This window comes from Rhinocladiella mackenziei (assembly GCF_000835555.1).
Source record: "Rhinocladiella mackenziei CBS 650.93 unplaced genomic scaffold supercont1.6, whole genome shotgun sequence".
NCBI lineage: Eukaryota > Fungi > Ascomycota > Eurotiomycetes > Chaetothyriales > Herpotrichiellaceae > Rhinocladiella > Rhinocladiella mackenziei.
The window spans coordinates 1,312,352-1,327,663 of NW_013550599.1; the positions used below are offsets into that span (position 1 = coordinate 1,312,352).

General features: G+C 50.6%; 6 protein-coding genes across 6 annotated transcripts; 3 read left to right on the forward strand and 3 right to left on the reverse strand.

The window, feature by feature from the left end:
• Window positions 1–579: 579 nt before the first annotated feature.
• Window positions 580–2,473, forward strand: Z518_08275 (uncharacterized protein; the record flags this gene model as incomplete). Its single annotated transcript, XM_013414016.1, has 3 exons — window positions 580–585; window positions 649–1,506; window positions 1,556–2,473. The coding sequence occupies 3 exons, from the start codon at window positions 580–582 to the stop codon at window positions 2,471–2,473; spliced, it is 1,782 nt and encodes a 593-aa protein (XP_013269470.1).
• Window positions 2,474–3,141: 668 nt separating this feature from the next.
• Window positions 3,142–4,944, forward strand: Z518_08276 (uncharacterized protein; the record flags this gene model as incomplete). Its single annotated transcript, XM_013414017.1, has 2 exons — window positions 3,142–3,490; window positions 3,551–4,944. The coding sequence occupies 2 exons, from the start codon at window positions 3,142–3,144 to the stop codon at window positions 4,942–4,944; spliced, it is 1,743 nt and encodes a 580-aa protein (XP_013269471.1).
• An 801-nt stretch (window positions 4,945–5,745) lies between these two features.
• Z518_08277 (uncharacterized protein) lies at window positions 5,746–6,600 on the reverse strand (the record flags this gene model as incomplete). Its single annotated transcript, XM_013414018.1, has 1 exon — window positions 5,746–6,600. One exon carries the CDS (start codon window positions 6,598–6,600, stop codon window positions 5,746–5,748), a length of 855 nt encoding a protein of 284 aa, XP_013269472.1.
• A 760-nt stretch (window positions 6,601–7,360) lies between these two features.
• Z518_08278 (uncharacterized protein) lies at window positions 7,361–9,159 on the reverse strand (the record flags this gene model as incomplete). Its single annotated transcript, XM_013414019.1, has 4 exons — window positions 7,361–7,426; window positions 7,507–7,692; window positions 7,774–7,898; window positions 7,962–9,159. The coding sequence occupies 4 exons, from the start codon at window positions 9,157–9,159 to the stop codon at window positions 7,361–7,363; spliced, it is 1,575 nt and encodes a 524-aa protein (XP_013269473.1).
• A 787-nt stretch (window positions 9,160–9,946) lies between these two features.
• Z518_08279 (uncharacterized protein) lies at window positions 9,947–10,969 on the reverse strand (the record flags this gene model as incomplete). Its single annotated transcript, XM_013414020.1, has 4 exons — window positions 9,947–10,196; window positions 10,246–10,398; window positions 10,454–10,847; window positions 10,897–10,969. The coding sequence occupies 4 exons, from the start codon at window positions 10,967–10,969 to the stop codon at window positions 9,947–9,949; spliced, it is 870 nt and encodes a 289-aa protein (XP_013269474.1).
• An 837-nt stretch (window positions 10,970–11,806) lies between these two features.
• Window positions 11,807–12,874, forward strand: Z518_08280 (uncharacterized protein; the record flags this gene model as incomplete). Its single annotated transcript, XM_013414021.1, has 1 exon — window positions 11,807–12,874. One exon carries the CDS (start codon window positions 11,807–11,809, stop codon window positions 12,872–12,874), a length of 1,068 nt encoding a protein of 355 aa, XP_013269475.1.
• Window positions 12,875–15,312: the final 2,438 nt, after the last annotated feature.

Genomic DNA, 15,312 nt, shown 5'->3' on the forward strand with positions numbered 1-15,312 from the left:
GCACCTCTAAGTGAGATAATCTTTTTTGACTGGTTCAAATTTTGCACGGGGGTGACAGAGCGCGCGACTTCGCCTTTGTACCTTGGCCAGCTTCCTCCACCAACGGCGTCTATTATCAACGGCAGGCCATCCTTCCGGAGTCTGGGACCAAGAGAAAAATTCAAATTCAATTCAAGCCTCGATCCTTGCAATCATCAAACGGTGAATTGAGGTGTCATCGAGGTGTCAATTAAAATACTTTGTTCCGTTGAACGAACCCAAGCCCGACACTTAATTTCTTGCTGCTGGGAATCTTTGTTGCCTTTGCCTTGTTCGCCAAATCTCCGCGCCCTCGCGGCCCCTTTGCTTTGTTTCCTCCTTCATTTTCTTCCCCCCTGCCGCACCTTGTGCCTTTTCGCAGCTTGTCGAACTTGAAACACCATCCACCTCAAGCCTGGCCTGAACTGACCAACGCCACGCAAGCTACTGAGAAGCCTCGTTCCATCCTGCGACCACATATGCGCTTGATCTAGAGCCCAAAAACCCGCCTTTTACCGGAAATCTTTCTGGAGGCTACTGCGGGGCTCACTAGATGCGACCATGAAGGTATGTTCACCTCTCTCCTGCCTACACAAGTCTGCCTTGCGGTCCATCTGAGATGTTATCTAGGCCATCCGCCGATCTCTCAAGAGCGATAAGGACGCGAAACAGCCACCAAATTTGTCCATCGCGCCCAAGACGATCCAAGCACTTCCACCCAAGAAAGTGATTAAGGCGCTTTACGATTATGAACCGCAAAATGGGAATGGACAAGAGCTGGCTTTTCATAAAGGCGACTTCTTTCATGTTCTGAGTCGAGAGGACGACACAGAGTGGTACGAGGCGTGCAACCCACTTATCCCTTCCGCTAGAGGTCTCGTGCCGGTCGCATTCTTTGAAGTCGTGGGTAAACAACAGCGACAAAGCGGAAATTCTCTATCTTCCCCAGGAGAAAAGCCGGACGGCCATGATTCGGGGTTTTCCGAGAAAGGATCGACCGGTTCTGGCCACACGCGATCAGAGTCCACAGCGACGACCAGACCGATGGCACATCAGAGAGGATCAAGCATGACGGGAAGATCTGGCGGCGCCATGGTGTATGGAGTTGTGCAGTATGATTTCAACGCCGAACGAGCAGATGAGCTTGATGCCAAAGCCGGAGAGGCGATTATTGTGGTGGCGCAATCCAATCCAGAATGGTTCGTGGCAAAGCCGATAGGACGGTTAGGAGGACCAGGATTGATCCCCGTATCATTTGTCGATGTCAAAGACACGGTGACAATGCAATCAGTGCCAGATCCGCTCGAAGCTGTCCGCAAAGCCGGTGTTCCTCGAGTGGAAGAGTGGAAGAAATTTGCCGCAGAGTACAAGAACAGCAGTATCAGCTTGGGCAAATTTGATAGTCCTCAAGCGCAAATGTCGGCCGATGTGGCTCGGATGAGTCTGCAGAATGCTGGCTCGCAACAGTCGCTTTCGAACAACAATCATGTAAGTAGCCGACCTCCTTTCTGGCGATCACGTACTAAATCCAAAGGAGGCACAACAGACAGGACCCAGAATGTCGCAGCAATCCAATATTCCCCTTGCACCCATCAGTGCCTCGGTTCCCCGATACTGTTTCGACAACGACATGTATTGGTACATTATCGAATGTCAAATGGAAGACGGACGTTGGTGGGAATTGTCGCGGTATTATGCGGATTTCTACGACTTCCAAATTGCCTTGCTGGAAATGTTCCCCGAAGAAGCCGGCAACAGAGGCAAGCCTCGTACATTGCCTTTCATGCCTGGACCAGTGGCCCACGTCACCGATGCCATATCGAATGGACGCCGTCAAAACCTGGATGAATACATCAAAAAGATTGTTGCAATGCCCAATCATATTTCCAAGAGCATGTTGGTGAGAAACTTGTTCAAACCCAAGCCGGGCCAAGATTTTGAAATAGATCCAAATGCCCTGGGGGAAGACTATCGTCTGTCCGGAGGATCACAGCATTCGATGCCGCCAGCCTCTCGGGTGTCTTCAAACCAGCAACCAGCGTACGGCGGAATGCCGCCTCCCGGACCGCGGGCGTCACAGCAACGACAACAGGTTCCCATGTCCGCCGGACCGGGAACGGCGATGGGAGGTCCGCCGTTCTTGCATTCTCAGGCCAGTAATCTGACGCAAGCGTCCAATTCATCCAGCATGAAAGCTGGCAATGCCGGCGGATCGATGAAAGTGAAGGTATTCTGGCAGGACGACATTATCGCGATTCGAGTGCCCCAGGATATTGCGTTCGCAGCGTTGAAGGAAAAGCTTATGGAGCGGCTGAAAGTGAACGAAGATATTGTGATTCAGTACAAGGATGAACCCACCAACAGTCTGATCGACCTTGAGAATAATGACAACTTGGATGTGGCATTGCAACGGAACCCGAAACTCACATTGTACGTCAACTACGCAGTGGGTTGAGGATATATGCGGGATCCCACACTCCACACCACACAGATCAATATGGGTGTATTAGACCCGCCCAAGGTTCTTGCACACATGGTATAATGGGTAAGACAGGGCGACCTGATGAGCGATGTGTTAACACGGTTAAGTTTGGCGCCTCGGGATTCGGATCTGGGGAGATGATTTTTCTTTTGCCGATCGTGCTCGCAAAAGTTTCGAATGGTGATAGGAGTCTCGCATGGATGGATTCTCGCTCGGGAGGGTTTTTTTGGGAGGACATTTTTGGGGGAGCCAGGCGATCAAAGAATGGGATTCATGAGCAACCGACATTTCAAACGTCGATCAAGCAGGGAATCGGGATTTTTTTAGGACAATTCCGCCTGCAAGGCCGTCGAACCTGCACATTTATAGCCAAATTTGTGTTGTCAAATGTCTGTTGTCGGCAATTCTTTTTATGTGCGTGTGTGGCCGACGTGCGCCCGAAAAACCAAAGCGAAAAGCGCCGCAGTTCGGACAACCCCAACTCGCCTTTTCCTGCGTTTATCTTCTCCCTTCAAGTCTATTCTGTCTAACCAGATCCTATCCATGTCTTTAATTCTTATAACTCAAAAAATCGCCTCTCTCATACCTGAGTGCTCTCTCGCATCCTTCCTTTCTCCTGCTCCTGGACCAGAACATGCAGGATGAAAGGTGCGGCGCGCCCAATCCATCACGCCTTTCAAGCCTACTTTCGAGCAATCATCTCCGATTTCGCAGTCCAACCTCAAAGATGCACGATATGTAACGATTGTTTAAACACTTTACGGCGCCAAAGAAAAAGTTCGGAGCTTAGCCAGCGTCGACAGCTACATACCTCCAATAAATATCAAGTCCCTAAGAGCTTGCACGAAGCTGCTTCGAGATCGAGGACCGTCAAGCCGAGTCAACGACGCCAACTAGCAACGGTGAGCGATATAGCTGCTCACGGACCCTTGGAAGAGTACGATGAACGGGTGCATGCACGAAAACTGAGAGATGATCAACATCAGAGAAGTGAGCAGACTTGTGCGGCGTGGTCAGTACCAGAGAAGCTAATACACGAGTAAATGACAGCTCTGGTCGAACATTTACAAGATCTCCACGAAAGTTTGAAGGACTACAACCCTCCCAAAGTCATACATCCCGACATCAACGATCTCCAGCCTGCCAAAAAGTCCCTGCTGGGCTCTCTCTTTGGCGGGGGAAAGAAGAAGAAAGTGATCAACGAAATCCCCGCCGATCTCCCAAAGGGTTTATACATGTATGGTGACGTCGGTTCGGGGAAAACCATGCTTATGGATCTGTTCTACGACACTTTGCCGCCTAACATAACTTCAAAGACTCGTATTCATTTCCACAATTTCATGCAGGGTGTCCACAAACGCCTCCACAAGGTTCGAATGCAATATGGCAACGATTTCGACGCAGTGCCTTTTGTGGCGGCTGATATCGCCGACACGGCCCAAATCTTGTGCTTTGACGAATTCCAATGTACCGACGTCGCCGATGCCATGATTCTCCGCCGTCTGCTCGAATCCCTCATGTCTCACGGTGTTGTTCTGGTTACTACCTCGAACCGCCATCCCGATGACCTCTACAAAAACGGCATTCAACGCCAATCGTTCATCCCCTGCATCAATCTCCTCAAGAAGAAACTCCGAGTGATTAATCTAGATTCACAGACCGATTATCGCAAACTTCCCCGTCCACCTTCTGGCGTGTATCACCACCCTCTTGACCGCGCGGCCGTTACCCATGCCAATAAATGGTTCCATTTCCTCGGTGATCCAGAAAATGACCCTCCTCATCCTTCAACCGTCACCGTCTGGGGCCGTGAGGTCGAAATTCCGCTCGTTTCCGGCCGGGCAGCTAAATTCACGTTTCACGACTTAATCGGTCGCGCCACCGGTGCTGCAGATTACATAGAGATGATGCGCAGTTTCGATGCCTTCATCGTCACGGACGTTCCCGGCATGACGCACCGGGAACGCGACTGGGCACGCCGTTTCATAACCTTCATCGACGCCGTATACGAATCGCACGCGAAACTGGTCCTCACGACCGCCGTACCTCTTTCACAGCTGTTCTTATCCAAGTCCGAACTCGACGAATCCCTCGGAAGCGTCTCCAAGAAGGTCGCCCAGAAGAAGTCATCCGCAGATCCGCTTGACAAGAAAGTACTAGAGCATGCCAAAGCCGCCGACCAGGATGGCGAAGGCGCAGACGTTGACGATGTCATGCGCAATCTCATGGACGATCTGGGTATGAGCATGAGCATGCTTAAGCAGAGTAGTTTGTTTAGTGGAGACGAAGAACGATTCGCGTTTGCAAGGGCATTGAGTCGCTTGAGCGAGATGGGAAGTCAGGATTGGGTTGAGAGGGGTCTCGGGTTAGAGAAACGAGGCGGCCTGGGTGAGAGGGAGGGATGGCAACGAGTTAGGTCCAGGTGGAGAGAGGATAGTCTTTGAGCTTATTATTCCCCTACAATGGGCCACGGCTACGGGATTTTGGACCAGGGGTTGTCATGAATCGAGGTTTACGCGGCAGAGTTGAGCGTGGAGAATCATGTCCTAGACAGAGCCCGGAGGTGTATATTCAGCTTGGACCGTACGGGGCAACTATGGAGCTACCAGAGGACAAAGACACCGTGACCGGATAGAGCTCGCATCACGACCCAGAGACACGAAGGCACGAATTGGAAATATCACCAATGAGCAATCAATTATACCACTTCATCGCAAACCCGGATATTTTAGTACCTGTGAATTAGACTATATGAGCCATGTATATCTCAAAAAAAGGAAGGGCACATGCTCACAGGTCTCAGTCGTCATCTTCCTTGTGGTGTTCTCGCCTCTTTCTCGCCTCTGCTTTCCTTGATCGAGGTAGTCGTGAAATTCAGAGAAAAGCATTCTCCCCCGTAAACGGGCGGTTGAGTTCTCACGTCGTGAGACCAGAAAAGGAGGAGAAGGTAAGCGCCTAGCAGAACGCAGACGCGGGCATCTCTGTTTTCTCGATGGCGAGCCCTGACATTGGACGGACCTCGGACATTTCAGCTTCTCGGCCTTGAACTGATCTGCCACGTCCTGGGGAGTTTTGTCATTTTTTTTTTTTTTTTGGCTCCTTGACCGACGGTGTTGAACGTCTTTGGCATTCACAACTTCAGGTCTCCTTGAGAAATCGGCGCCATCGCCATGTACATGGTCACTGTCAGACACAAGCCAGGTGAATGTGTGTAGAAACAGAATGACTCCTGACTTCTGAACGTCTCACTTCACGCCTGCGGCCCGGAGGAAGATCTCTCGATTCCTTTCGCTCACGATCCCCTTTACGACGTCAGCCATGGTCTCGACTTCGACAATTTTGCCTCTGCCGTGCGAGAATTCCCATTCCATATTTCCATTTCCCTTTTCGCCATCCCTTTCTGGCTCGAGCCTAGATGTCGACGGCACCTTCGTAGTCGGAGTATCTTCAGACGAGTCATATCGGATCTGAAATGCCCGCCAGTTCAAGGTTTTAAGCTCGTGAACATGCGCGTTGACCAGGTCGCTGGGGCCCGAGAAGAGCAGGATACCAGGGTATCCTGGTTTCGTGATGCCGGAGATGGTTCGCGATGATGAGATTCCAGATGTAGATCTAGCGGTGCTGGTGGTGGTAGGAGTAATAGCCAGTTTCCGCTTCGACGTTGCAAGAAGGTGATGGAGCCATATGATCACCGTCTTCGACTTGGGATGAGATTGACCTGGGGTAGAAACCGGGTTTGGGACTTTGTCACCTTGCGTTTCAGCCGCCGCCGTGTCCTCTCTCGAAGAAACCACTTCCTCAAACACATTAATGATCTGATCGAGAATCTCAAATCCTTTCTCCAAGCCTAACATCTCAATTGCTCGCCTTGTCTCGTCGCGCACGTCGCTCTTCGTAGGCCCATCTCGCGCTGAAATCAGCTCTGGAAGTCCTTGTTCCGGATACTGGTCCGGTAGTCGGAGTGTCATGGTGCTCTTCGACGAAATGATGGATGTATAGTTGACTTCTCGACACTGTGGCGTGAAAGTCAATGTTGAAGGGTACATTGCTGAGAGCAGTGAAAGTTCTGCTTCGAGACGCTCGGCGGCCGAAAAGGTCATTATTTATCTCTGCGAGATTTATGAGATCTGAGAAAATTGAATATATTTCTAGGTCATTGGGTCGGAACAGTGTGCCAGAAAAGTCAAAGTGGAACACATTCAGTCAATCCCTTGTTATCATTTCGTACTCTAGCAAAAACCGTCTTCCGGACTGAGTTTGGAGTTGGATCAAGCGGCAACACACTGATGGTGGAGGGAAGAGAAGAATCGAGCAAAAGAATTGGAACGATTGAAAACGCTCAAGTACTCTTGGCCTTGTACACAGCCTTGCGCCTTTCCCCTTGGTGCAATGACAGTATATTCTGTAATAATCCACCATGGACACTGTTAACGATATCAATTCCACAGTTAAGTGAAGTACAACAATAGAATGACTTTCATCAGAGGCAATATTCAACTCGATTCTTTGAGGCGGTATACCAAGCACATAACGCTTCCAACCATAGGAGGTGCGAGCCTATCCCCCGTGTCCATGCTTCTTTTTTTTTTTTTTTTTTTTTGGGGGGGGCAGAGATGTGGCCCGAATTTCTTTCTTCCGCCTTCCCGTCATTCTTTTCCTTCAAAAAACAATTGAATTGAATGCCATCATCACTTCATCTCATTCCAGACATGTTTTTATGTTGGGAATCTCAAAAAAAGTGGTGGGACTCAATTTTGGACCTGCTCCAACTGCGCCTTTACCGACCCTTCCACTTCATGTATGGCAGGATTGTCGTGCCTTTGCCAACATTGAAACCAGATATCATGGAGTCATACCTATTCATAGGCCTTCCTGAAGTTCTCGAATTTTGCGGTAAATCTCTTTCAAGGCGTCTTCTTTACCGACCTATTGAGACCAATTTGGTCAGACTGTTGTTCCACGCGAACAAGAAAAAGGAGAAACGCCTAGACTGGGAGGGAGCTTACCTTGATCTGGAAGCCAGTGGGCTTTCCATCCTCTAATCCAGTCAGATGCATGGTCTTTCCGGTGGGTTCTTTTCCATCGTGAGTTCCCACGTTCATATCTTTGAAAACCGGGGTGTTAAGAACGACGCGGTGAACTCCATCCGTCCTCATGATAAGTCGAGCTTTGCGTTCCATGGGCGAGAACATCTGGCCACCAGCTTCACCATCTTCTTCTGGGGCCTCCCCTTCGACTTCTGGCTTCTGCTTTTCAACTTCCTCGCTTTCTACTCTGCTTTCGTACCGGATATTGATCTTGAATACTCCAACACCACGTTCTTTCCATTCTTTTTCAAAATGATATAGCTTCGCTCGGCAGCTGAAGACGGTCTCTTCGTCTTCTTCGCCCGTTTCAACTGGCCAAAAGTTAGCTTTCAGTTCTCTGCTTCCCAGAGCACGACAAATCCAGCAAAACTTACCTTCTTGCTCTTTGAATCTGGGATCTTGTTGGACATCCTCTTCAGGCTGATGGTGGTCATCACCATCATCCTCCTTGTCATCCTCATCCTCGTCGTCCTCGTTCGATGTCGTGAATGGTTTGGGTTTGCCAAATGTACCTGGTACACCGCCAGGGCCGGCGAATGACGATATACCAGTGCCAAAAGGTTTTGCTCCACCTCCGAAGCCACCACTGCCTGATCCAAATCCAGACAATGGCTTCCTCGCGAATGGTGATGGACCTCCAAATGACCCGGACGAAGATCCAAAACCGCCTCGTCCTCCGCCTCCACCAAAACCACCCGATTCTTTTGCTGTTGTTCCCCCTGTTCCGAATGGTGACTTCTCGGACGAAGCGAAAGCTGACAAGCCCGACGAAGCAAACGCCGAGGCTGACGTAGATTTACCGGGGGATGAAATGGACTCTGATTCTTGGGTCGGCGATTTGAAGCCGCTGAATGGAGACGAGGTCGACGTGTCAGCAAATCCTGAAGGTGGTGGAATCTGGGATTTTGATTCTTGTTCGGTTGGGGAAGCGGTCACGTTTGCAGTATTCGACACTCCGGTCTTCTCATTTGAGGTGGGAACAACCCCGACGGACTCGGAACCGACAGTGGCATCTTTCTCGTCCGGAATGGTCGTGGTGTTGTCTGTCTCTTCTTTCGGAGGCGCAGAAACCAGCACACCAGGCCCGCCTGGAGATTGTTGTGCTTCGGCATCGCTCTCTTCCTGAACTGGGCTCGCGATGTCTTCTAGCTTTTCAAATCCTTGTATATGATCATTTCCCGAAATTTCTCTCGATCTCATTCTCTTATGCTGGCCTTTTTTGGGTAAGGGTGGACCGCCATTCTCGACGCCTACCCCAGTGTCCTCATTCTGCAGATCTTCGAATGATCGCTTTTTGGAAGGTCGCCCCCGCAATCCATTCTCGCTTTGTGGTTCGGGAATGGAATCGACATGGGCCGATTCGCTTAAAGGATGGTCACCAACTGAACCGGGTTTCTCTTTCGAGTATTGTGCAAGTCCAGCGATGGATGTCTTCTTCAATTTCTCTCTTGCCGTCCGTTCTCCTCCTTCACCATCTGAACTTCCATCGGCAGGCGTTTGGTCATGGACGATTGTATCTTCTGCATGGTCGCGTGTGTGGATCGAATCGTCTACGCCGTTTTCTGAAGACATGGTGGATGTCTCAGCCCGGCCCGCCCGGCCCACTTCCCGTTGTTGCTCTCTTGTTTCCCGTAGTTCGAGTAAAGGTCTGGCACGCTTAAGGGCTTAAGGGACCGAAATAGATTTGTAGGGGATTTTCTGATCGTAAGGACTTCAATGTTCCAGTCGCCGAAACCGATGCAGCAACTAGAATTGGTATGCCTAGAGCGTTCTCGATCTCACGAACTCGACCAAGCAGGCTGACGATGTTCCAAATTCTTTCCTTGCCCAATCAATCCTTCACGAGGGGGCGTCTTTCAATGTGTCTCCGCCTGCTTCCACGAGCGGGCGATCGAGAACAACGTGTAGAGGGGTCCAGACGGTGAATCAATCTGGTCAACCGACAAGCAGAGTGAGATTGCCGTGTTGCTCGTGTTGCAAAGTTTTGCATGGACGTCCACAAACTATGATGGTCAAGTTGGACCGACAAGTGCTAGCTTTGTTGACGGTGACAGGGACAAAGGTGAAGGCAATGCGAGATGGAAGCACATCAAAAAGGGTTTTCGGAGTGGACGCTGATAATTCCTGCGGCTCAGGCTCCGCACAATCAGAATCAGCAATTTTCGCCCCACTCGAGGGTGAGGAGTGCCCTCGTCCGAGAGAACTGCTGGCCATTACGATATTTGTATCACGCCAGAAAGCAGAATGAACGGCGGGAACGGTTTGAGCAGACTATATTACAGACTCTGGAATTTCCGTAGTGAACTACATCTAGTGTGACATCCCGGACAGCGCTGCCATGTGGTACCGTTTCCCTCACCTAGCTGATAAAACAGAGGCACCCAAGGCCGACATAAAAGACAAACAGAGGGTATACGCTTAGTGCCACCCGATTCTTGACCACTCCCGACCCTCCAAGGATGCTGACACCTGCCGCAAGGGACCATGCAACGAGGACAAGGTAGACAGGGATGCGGGCAATCGTCGGCAGGCCAACGGCACTCAGAAGTGCAGCAATGGTTAGAGGGAACAGGGTATAGCCGATGAGGGAGATGGATTGCATGAAGGAGCTGTATTCAATCAGCAAGGGATGTAATGAAAGGAATGAGGAAATCTCACATGTTGCCTCCCAGAAGTTTGATCTGAAGAGTCACTACAGCCTCCCCGATCCACACGAGAGAGAATACTCCCGAGAAGACTAGGTCGGTCTGGTCCTTGCTGGCACGCATTGAGAGGAAAACACTCAACAGCAGGCAGAATATGAGAGGGCCCCTGGGACACTGGTTAGATGCTGAGGCGCATGCCGCTAAGTTGCCGTTCCACATACCACAGGTCCCAATCTCGTAAACCCTCGCTCATACTTCCTTGCAAAATCCCGTCTGCATCAGGCCATCGTCCGAGTAGACCTCGCAGATCTCTACCAAAACCTTGACTTTCAACATCGCCCATGCCGGCGCCTTGTCTCTGCAGCATACCACCGAGTAAATACTTGGGGTATAACACTTGTTTCATTTTCTCCCAGACCGCAAAGAGATCTCGAGACACCGTTTCCCAGACGCTTTCGTCAATGGTATTTTGAGGGGCCCGTCTGTCTTCCCCTGGAATCCGGGAAGTTAAATAGCTTTGGTTGATAGGCGCGCTTGAGGATGATGATTGAATGTTGCCTGTCAACGGAGCGCGGTCGGATTGATTGTACGAGGAAGGCTCATCAGGTTCGACCTCTGCTAACAGTTAGGTGTGATCTAGTCGGAAGATGAGGTTTGTCTGTACCATCGTTGAGGAAATCGTCATCCAACACTGCATGGTCGTCATCGTAAGGTTGGCCAGAGAGTCCGCTGGCCATTAGTGCGGCAGTCCGTTCGACATCAACAGAGCTCAGGGAAAAGGGTGGGTGTAGGATAGGGTTGGATCGCTTCTGTATCACACTCTTATACGTTGCGAGGACAGAAAGCAGGTTGAATGAACCGAACACGGTGTAGAGACAACATAGAGCGGAAGTCGTTTGGTAGCCGTGGCTCAGGATACGCGTCCGATTTGGAGTTAATAGACATTATGTAATCCGGCTCACGGCGTATCTTGCCAGGCTCAAGGCATGTCTCGGGGTACACCGTGTTTCTTCTTTTATTTCGCGCTGCGACATTGGAGTATCCCATCGGGCACGTATTCCTACTAACAAGAACGTATTCTCTTGCGCTTCGCCGCCCTCTATCAGGTCTCCAGGATACGTCTCCGAACGGACATCATAAGAACTGGAAGAATGGCTGATTAAGAAGACAAAATACGCTCAGAACAGACTTCGACGATGGAGGCGGGCTCTCTAGCACCGTCTCTCTATGTCTCCCATTTTTTGTCTATGTGGAATTCTCGAGGATTCGAGTTTGGCGCAGTTCTTTTCCTGGCCACAATCTTCCCAAGCTCATTGCTTCCATTGTCTGTCTACGCCCTGCTCCGTTCTGTGGCGGCGATAGCATTTTCTCCCTCTATCGGCCACCTCATTGACTCTCGGGACCGCTTGTACGTCATCCGACTTTCGATACTGGGACAACGCCTGGGAGTCTCGGCCTCATGTGCTATTTTTGCACTCCTCTTTCATTGGAAAGATGGGCTTCCCAATTGGATGTTCGTCCTTCTACTTGGACTTTTGGTTTTGCTCGCATGCGTGGAAAAGCTCTGTTCGATCATGTCCACAGTCGCGATCGAGAGGGATTGGATAGTCGTCATCGCTGCCGAAGATGACTCCATGCTCCAGATTCTCAATGCCCAGATGCGAAGGATTGATCTCTTCTGCAAGTTGGTGGCTCCCCTGGCCATCGCTCTCCTCCACGGATGGTCTGCCAACCTGGCGGCGTGGACGACTCTTGTCACCAACACACTATCCAGTGCCATTGAATATCTGCTCGTGGCCAGGGTGTTCGGCAAAGTTCCAGCGTTAGGCGAGCGCGGACCTTCGTCACAGCCCGAAAGGACAAATCAAGACGAGATCGAACTCGAAACTTCCCATCGATCCTCCCCATATCAGACATCCTCCTTTTCGAGATCCGTGATGTCGATCTTGACTCCGCTTCGGACTTATATGCGACAAGCGGCCTTCCTACCTTCTCTTGCGTTGTCTGCCCTCTATCTGACGGTCCTGTCATTCTCGGGCCAGATGACGACTTTTCTCCTGGCGATACCTCAACCGAGAATCACATCCACAACGGTGGGTATCCTGCGAACCATTTCCACAGTGTCCGAGATATCTTCGACGTTTGTTGCCCCGAGGCTCATGTCCAAGATTGGTCCTATTCGAGCTGGCATCTGGTGTCTGTCGTGGCAGGCCTTGTGCTCGAGTTCCGCCGTTGGGCTTCTCTGGACTGGCTTCTCAACGTCTCCCCAAACAATTGTCCCCATCTTCATTCTTGATGTCATTCTCTCACGACTAGGGCTCTGGTCATTCGATCTTTGCGCCCAGTTGATCATCCAAGAATCGGTTCTGCCCCCCCACCGGGGGACCTTCTCTGCGGTGGAGATGTCGATACAAAACGTCTTCGAACTCTGCGCATTTGCAACGACGATCATATTTCCCAGGCCGGAGCAATTCCGATACCCGGCTCTGGTATCCCTCTCTGCACTTTACTGTGCTGCCGCACTCTACGCCAAGTTTGTACGCGACCGACGGGGGCATTTATTGCACCTGCCACCATGCTTGAAAACGGCTCGAGATGGAGGACAGTTCCCTTACCAATCCCTTCCTATCGAATCGGAGTGAACGAGGCTTGTGCAAGCACAGGTCTGCGTCCTCGAGCAGTCCGGTGATCATTGTGCATTAGGCTGTGCATAATGCAACATGCGGCCGGTAAACGGGTGCTAGGCGCTGCTGCAGGAGCCGTTGGCGATGCCAAGGAGGGTGATTTGTTGTGTCCTCGAAGCCGAATGAACGATCTCTTCGAGCGCTAGCCTCGCATGCCGGAAGCACGAGGTTATCCGCGTGAACAGTCTGATGCATTCTTTCAGCAAGCCGCCTGTTCTGGCTTACCTTGTCACACTTGCTGGCCTGTCATTCTGAATGTTGACTGAGCCGAATTCGTGGCAAGAGTATTGGTCACTTGTTCGGCCACGATGACGGCCCAGCTCGGCCTCAGACCGTGGACGCTGCAAATTACTCGCCAGGCTAATGTGGACGGTTGTCGGGCGCGGGTGCCCCCCGAAGACCAGTGTTCCAACGTATCATTCCGGTCCCATCGAGCACGCAGATTTCGGGAATACCGGGAAGTTGTCTGAATCTGAATCATGAGCATTTGAAACAGATTCCACATTGACTCAAAATAATTTGGAGGGGGCCTTTTCAGGGACCGGACCCAGTTCCTGGCCTTTCTCCGCGTTAAGATTGGTAAAGGTCGCCCCATCGCAGGGATCATTAGGCTCGCATTAAGCTAGTATAAGGAAGATAGGCAGTCCCGGACGGCTGGAAACCTCCCAGAGGCCTGGTCTGCAACCCCAAGTAAAGGCCCCTTAATGAGAACACAGAATCGTCCGGACCTGAGTCTTTAACCAGGGCCTTTAAAGAGAGTGACAAAATTATTCACAACCTTGCCCGATCATCAGCAACCCCCGACGCCCTCTAGTGACGGGTCTGCCGCAACTGGAGATATCTTCTAAAAGGACAAGAAAAACAAAACCAAAACCCATTGGAAACAAAAGTATACGGAGATAAAATACGAGCAGCACTGAGGCACTCTGGGTTAGTGTGATTTCTTTTGCCTTTTAGGTCGCCATGCATATGCAGGTTCTTTTCCGAAGCTGGGGGTATCTGAGTTCTGGGCTTCGACCCCACCAGCCCGATGTTCTGCGCGCCTTCAAGTATCGTCCTAGGGTGTGTGATGAAAGAGAATTTTCATGCTTTGGTTGTTTATCATGAACAGTGGACCAGGATTCTCTTGACCAGGGCTAGGGTGCTGATTCAGTTAGTGACAAGGGGCAAGCCCAGGAACTCACCTCCAAGCGGAAGGTTCCAAGTGGAATCTTGCCCAAATCCTCCAAGCTGAGAGTGTATGCCCACATCCATGCCCTGTGCCTAGAGCCCTGGCTCTCCAAGGCCTAGATGGATTCACGCTGCGATTTTCCGGAATCCAGCAGTGAGAGCTCGATCTATTTTTGGCGATAGTGATGATTCCTGCCTTGGAGCATGGATAGAACTCACTCAATATGAGAATGATGCATGCAGGCTGCGCCGCCCACCGCGGGCACGACTTCGTAAGACGAGGATAGAAGATTTCCGAAGATCGTTCACAGTTCCATCGGCTGTTGATTTCCCCAAATAATTCGCTCGTTTCCAACACCCTTGAACCCAGCTCACATCCCAAACCATCGGGCATTCCGGCAATGGTGGACCATATAACGGAGGAATCACGGCCTCTGGAGATTGTTGTCAAGATACAAATCCCAAGCGTTTCGAGGGACCAAAGAGCAAGGAATCAGTACTTGATGTTTCACAATGGCCAAATACTCCGATGAGCCTTGTCAAGCCAAAAGTAGATAATTTCATCTACCACGTGGGCGTTGTGACGCCGGTGTTTCGGATTCTCTCTCCCCCTTTCCTTTTGGGATTGATTCACGGTCTTCCTGAACTGATGAGCCAACCTAACCTAAAAAAAAAACTACATGAAAGCTTGAAAGGAGCTCGGTATTGCGAGAGTGCTCCTCATGTTCGCCAGAATCTATTCTCAATTGGAGAAATCAGACCTAGGAAGTGTAGGCTACATTGGCAACACTTGAACCACAGCGGCAGGCTTCCTGTTGTAATGTATCTTGAAAGAGCAATGGAAGAATCCATTTTCTAATTTATCACCTCGTATGAGTTGGGAGGTGGAGACGGTCAAATTATAGATGTCGTTCGCGTCCCTCGTGCTCGCCAGGAGATGTGATGGTAGGCGGCCACAAGGGAGGAAAAAACCATATGTGCAGAGCGTTTGCTATTGAAACAACGTCATCAAGAGGCGAGCTCTGGGAGAGCTGTGTACCCATAGGATCTTGTCAACTTTATCAGTCAGTTGAGTTTATTGGAGGAACGTAGATCGGGCACAATAGAAGAAGCACAAGAGGTAGTAATATAGACAGATATATTTCCATTTTTCCATCCTGAATTGGGTGCAAAAAATAAATCGGAATGCTAGATATATCAATATGCAGTCAGACGAAGAGGGAAGG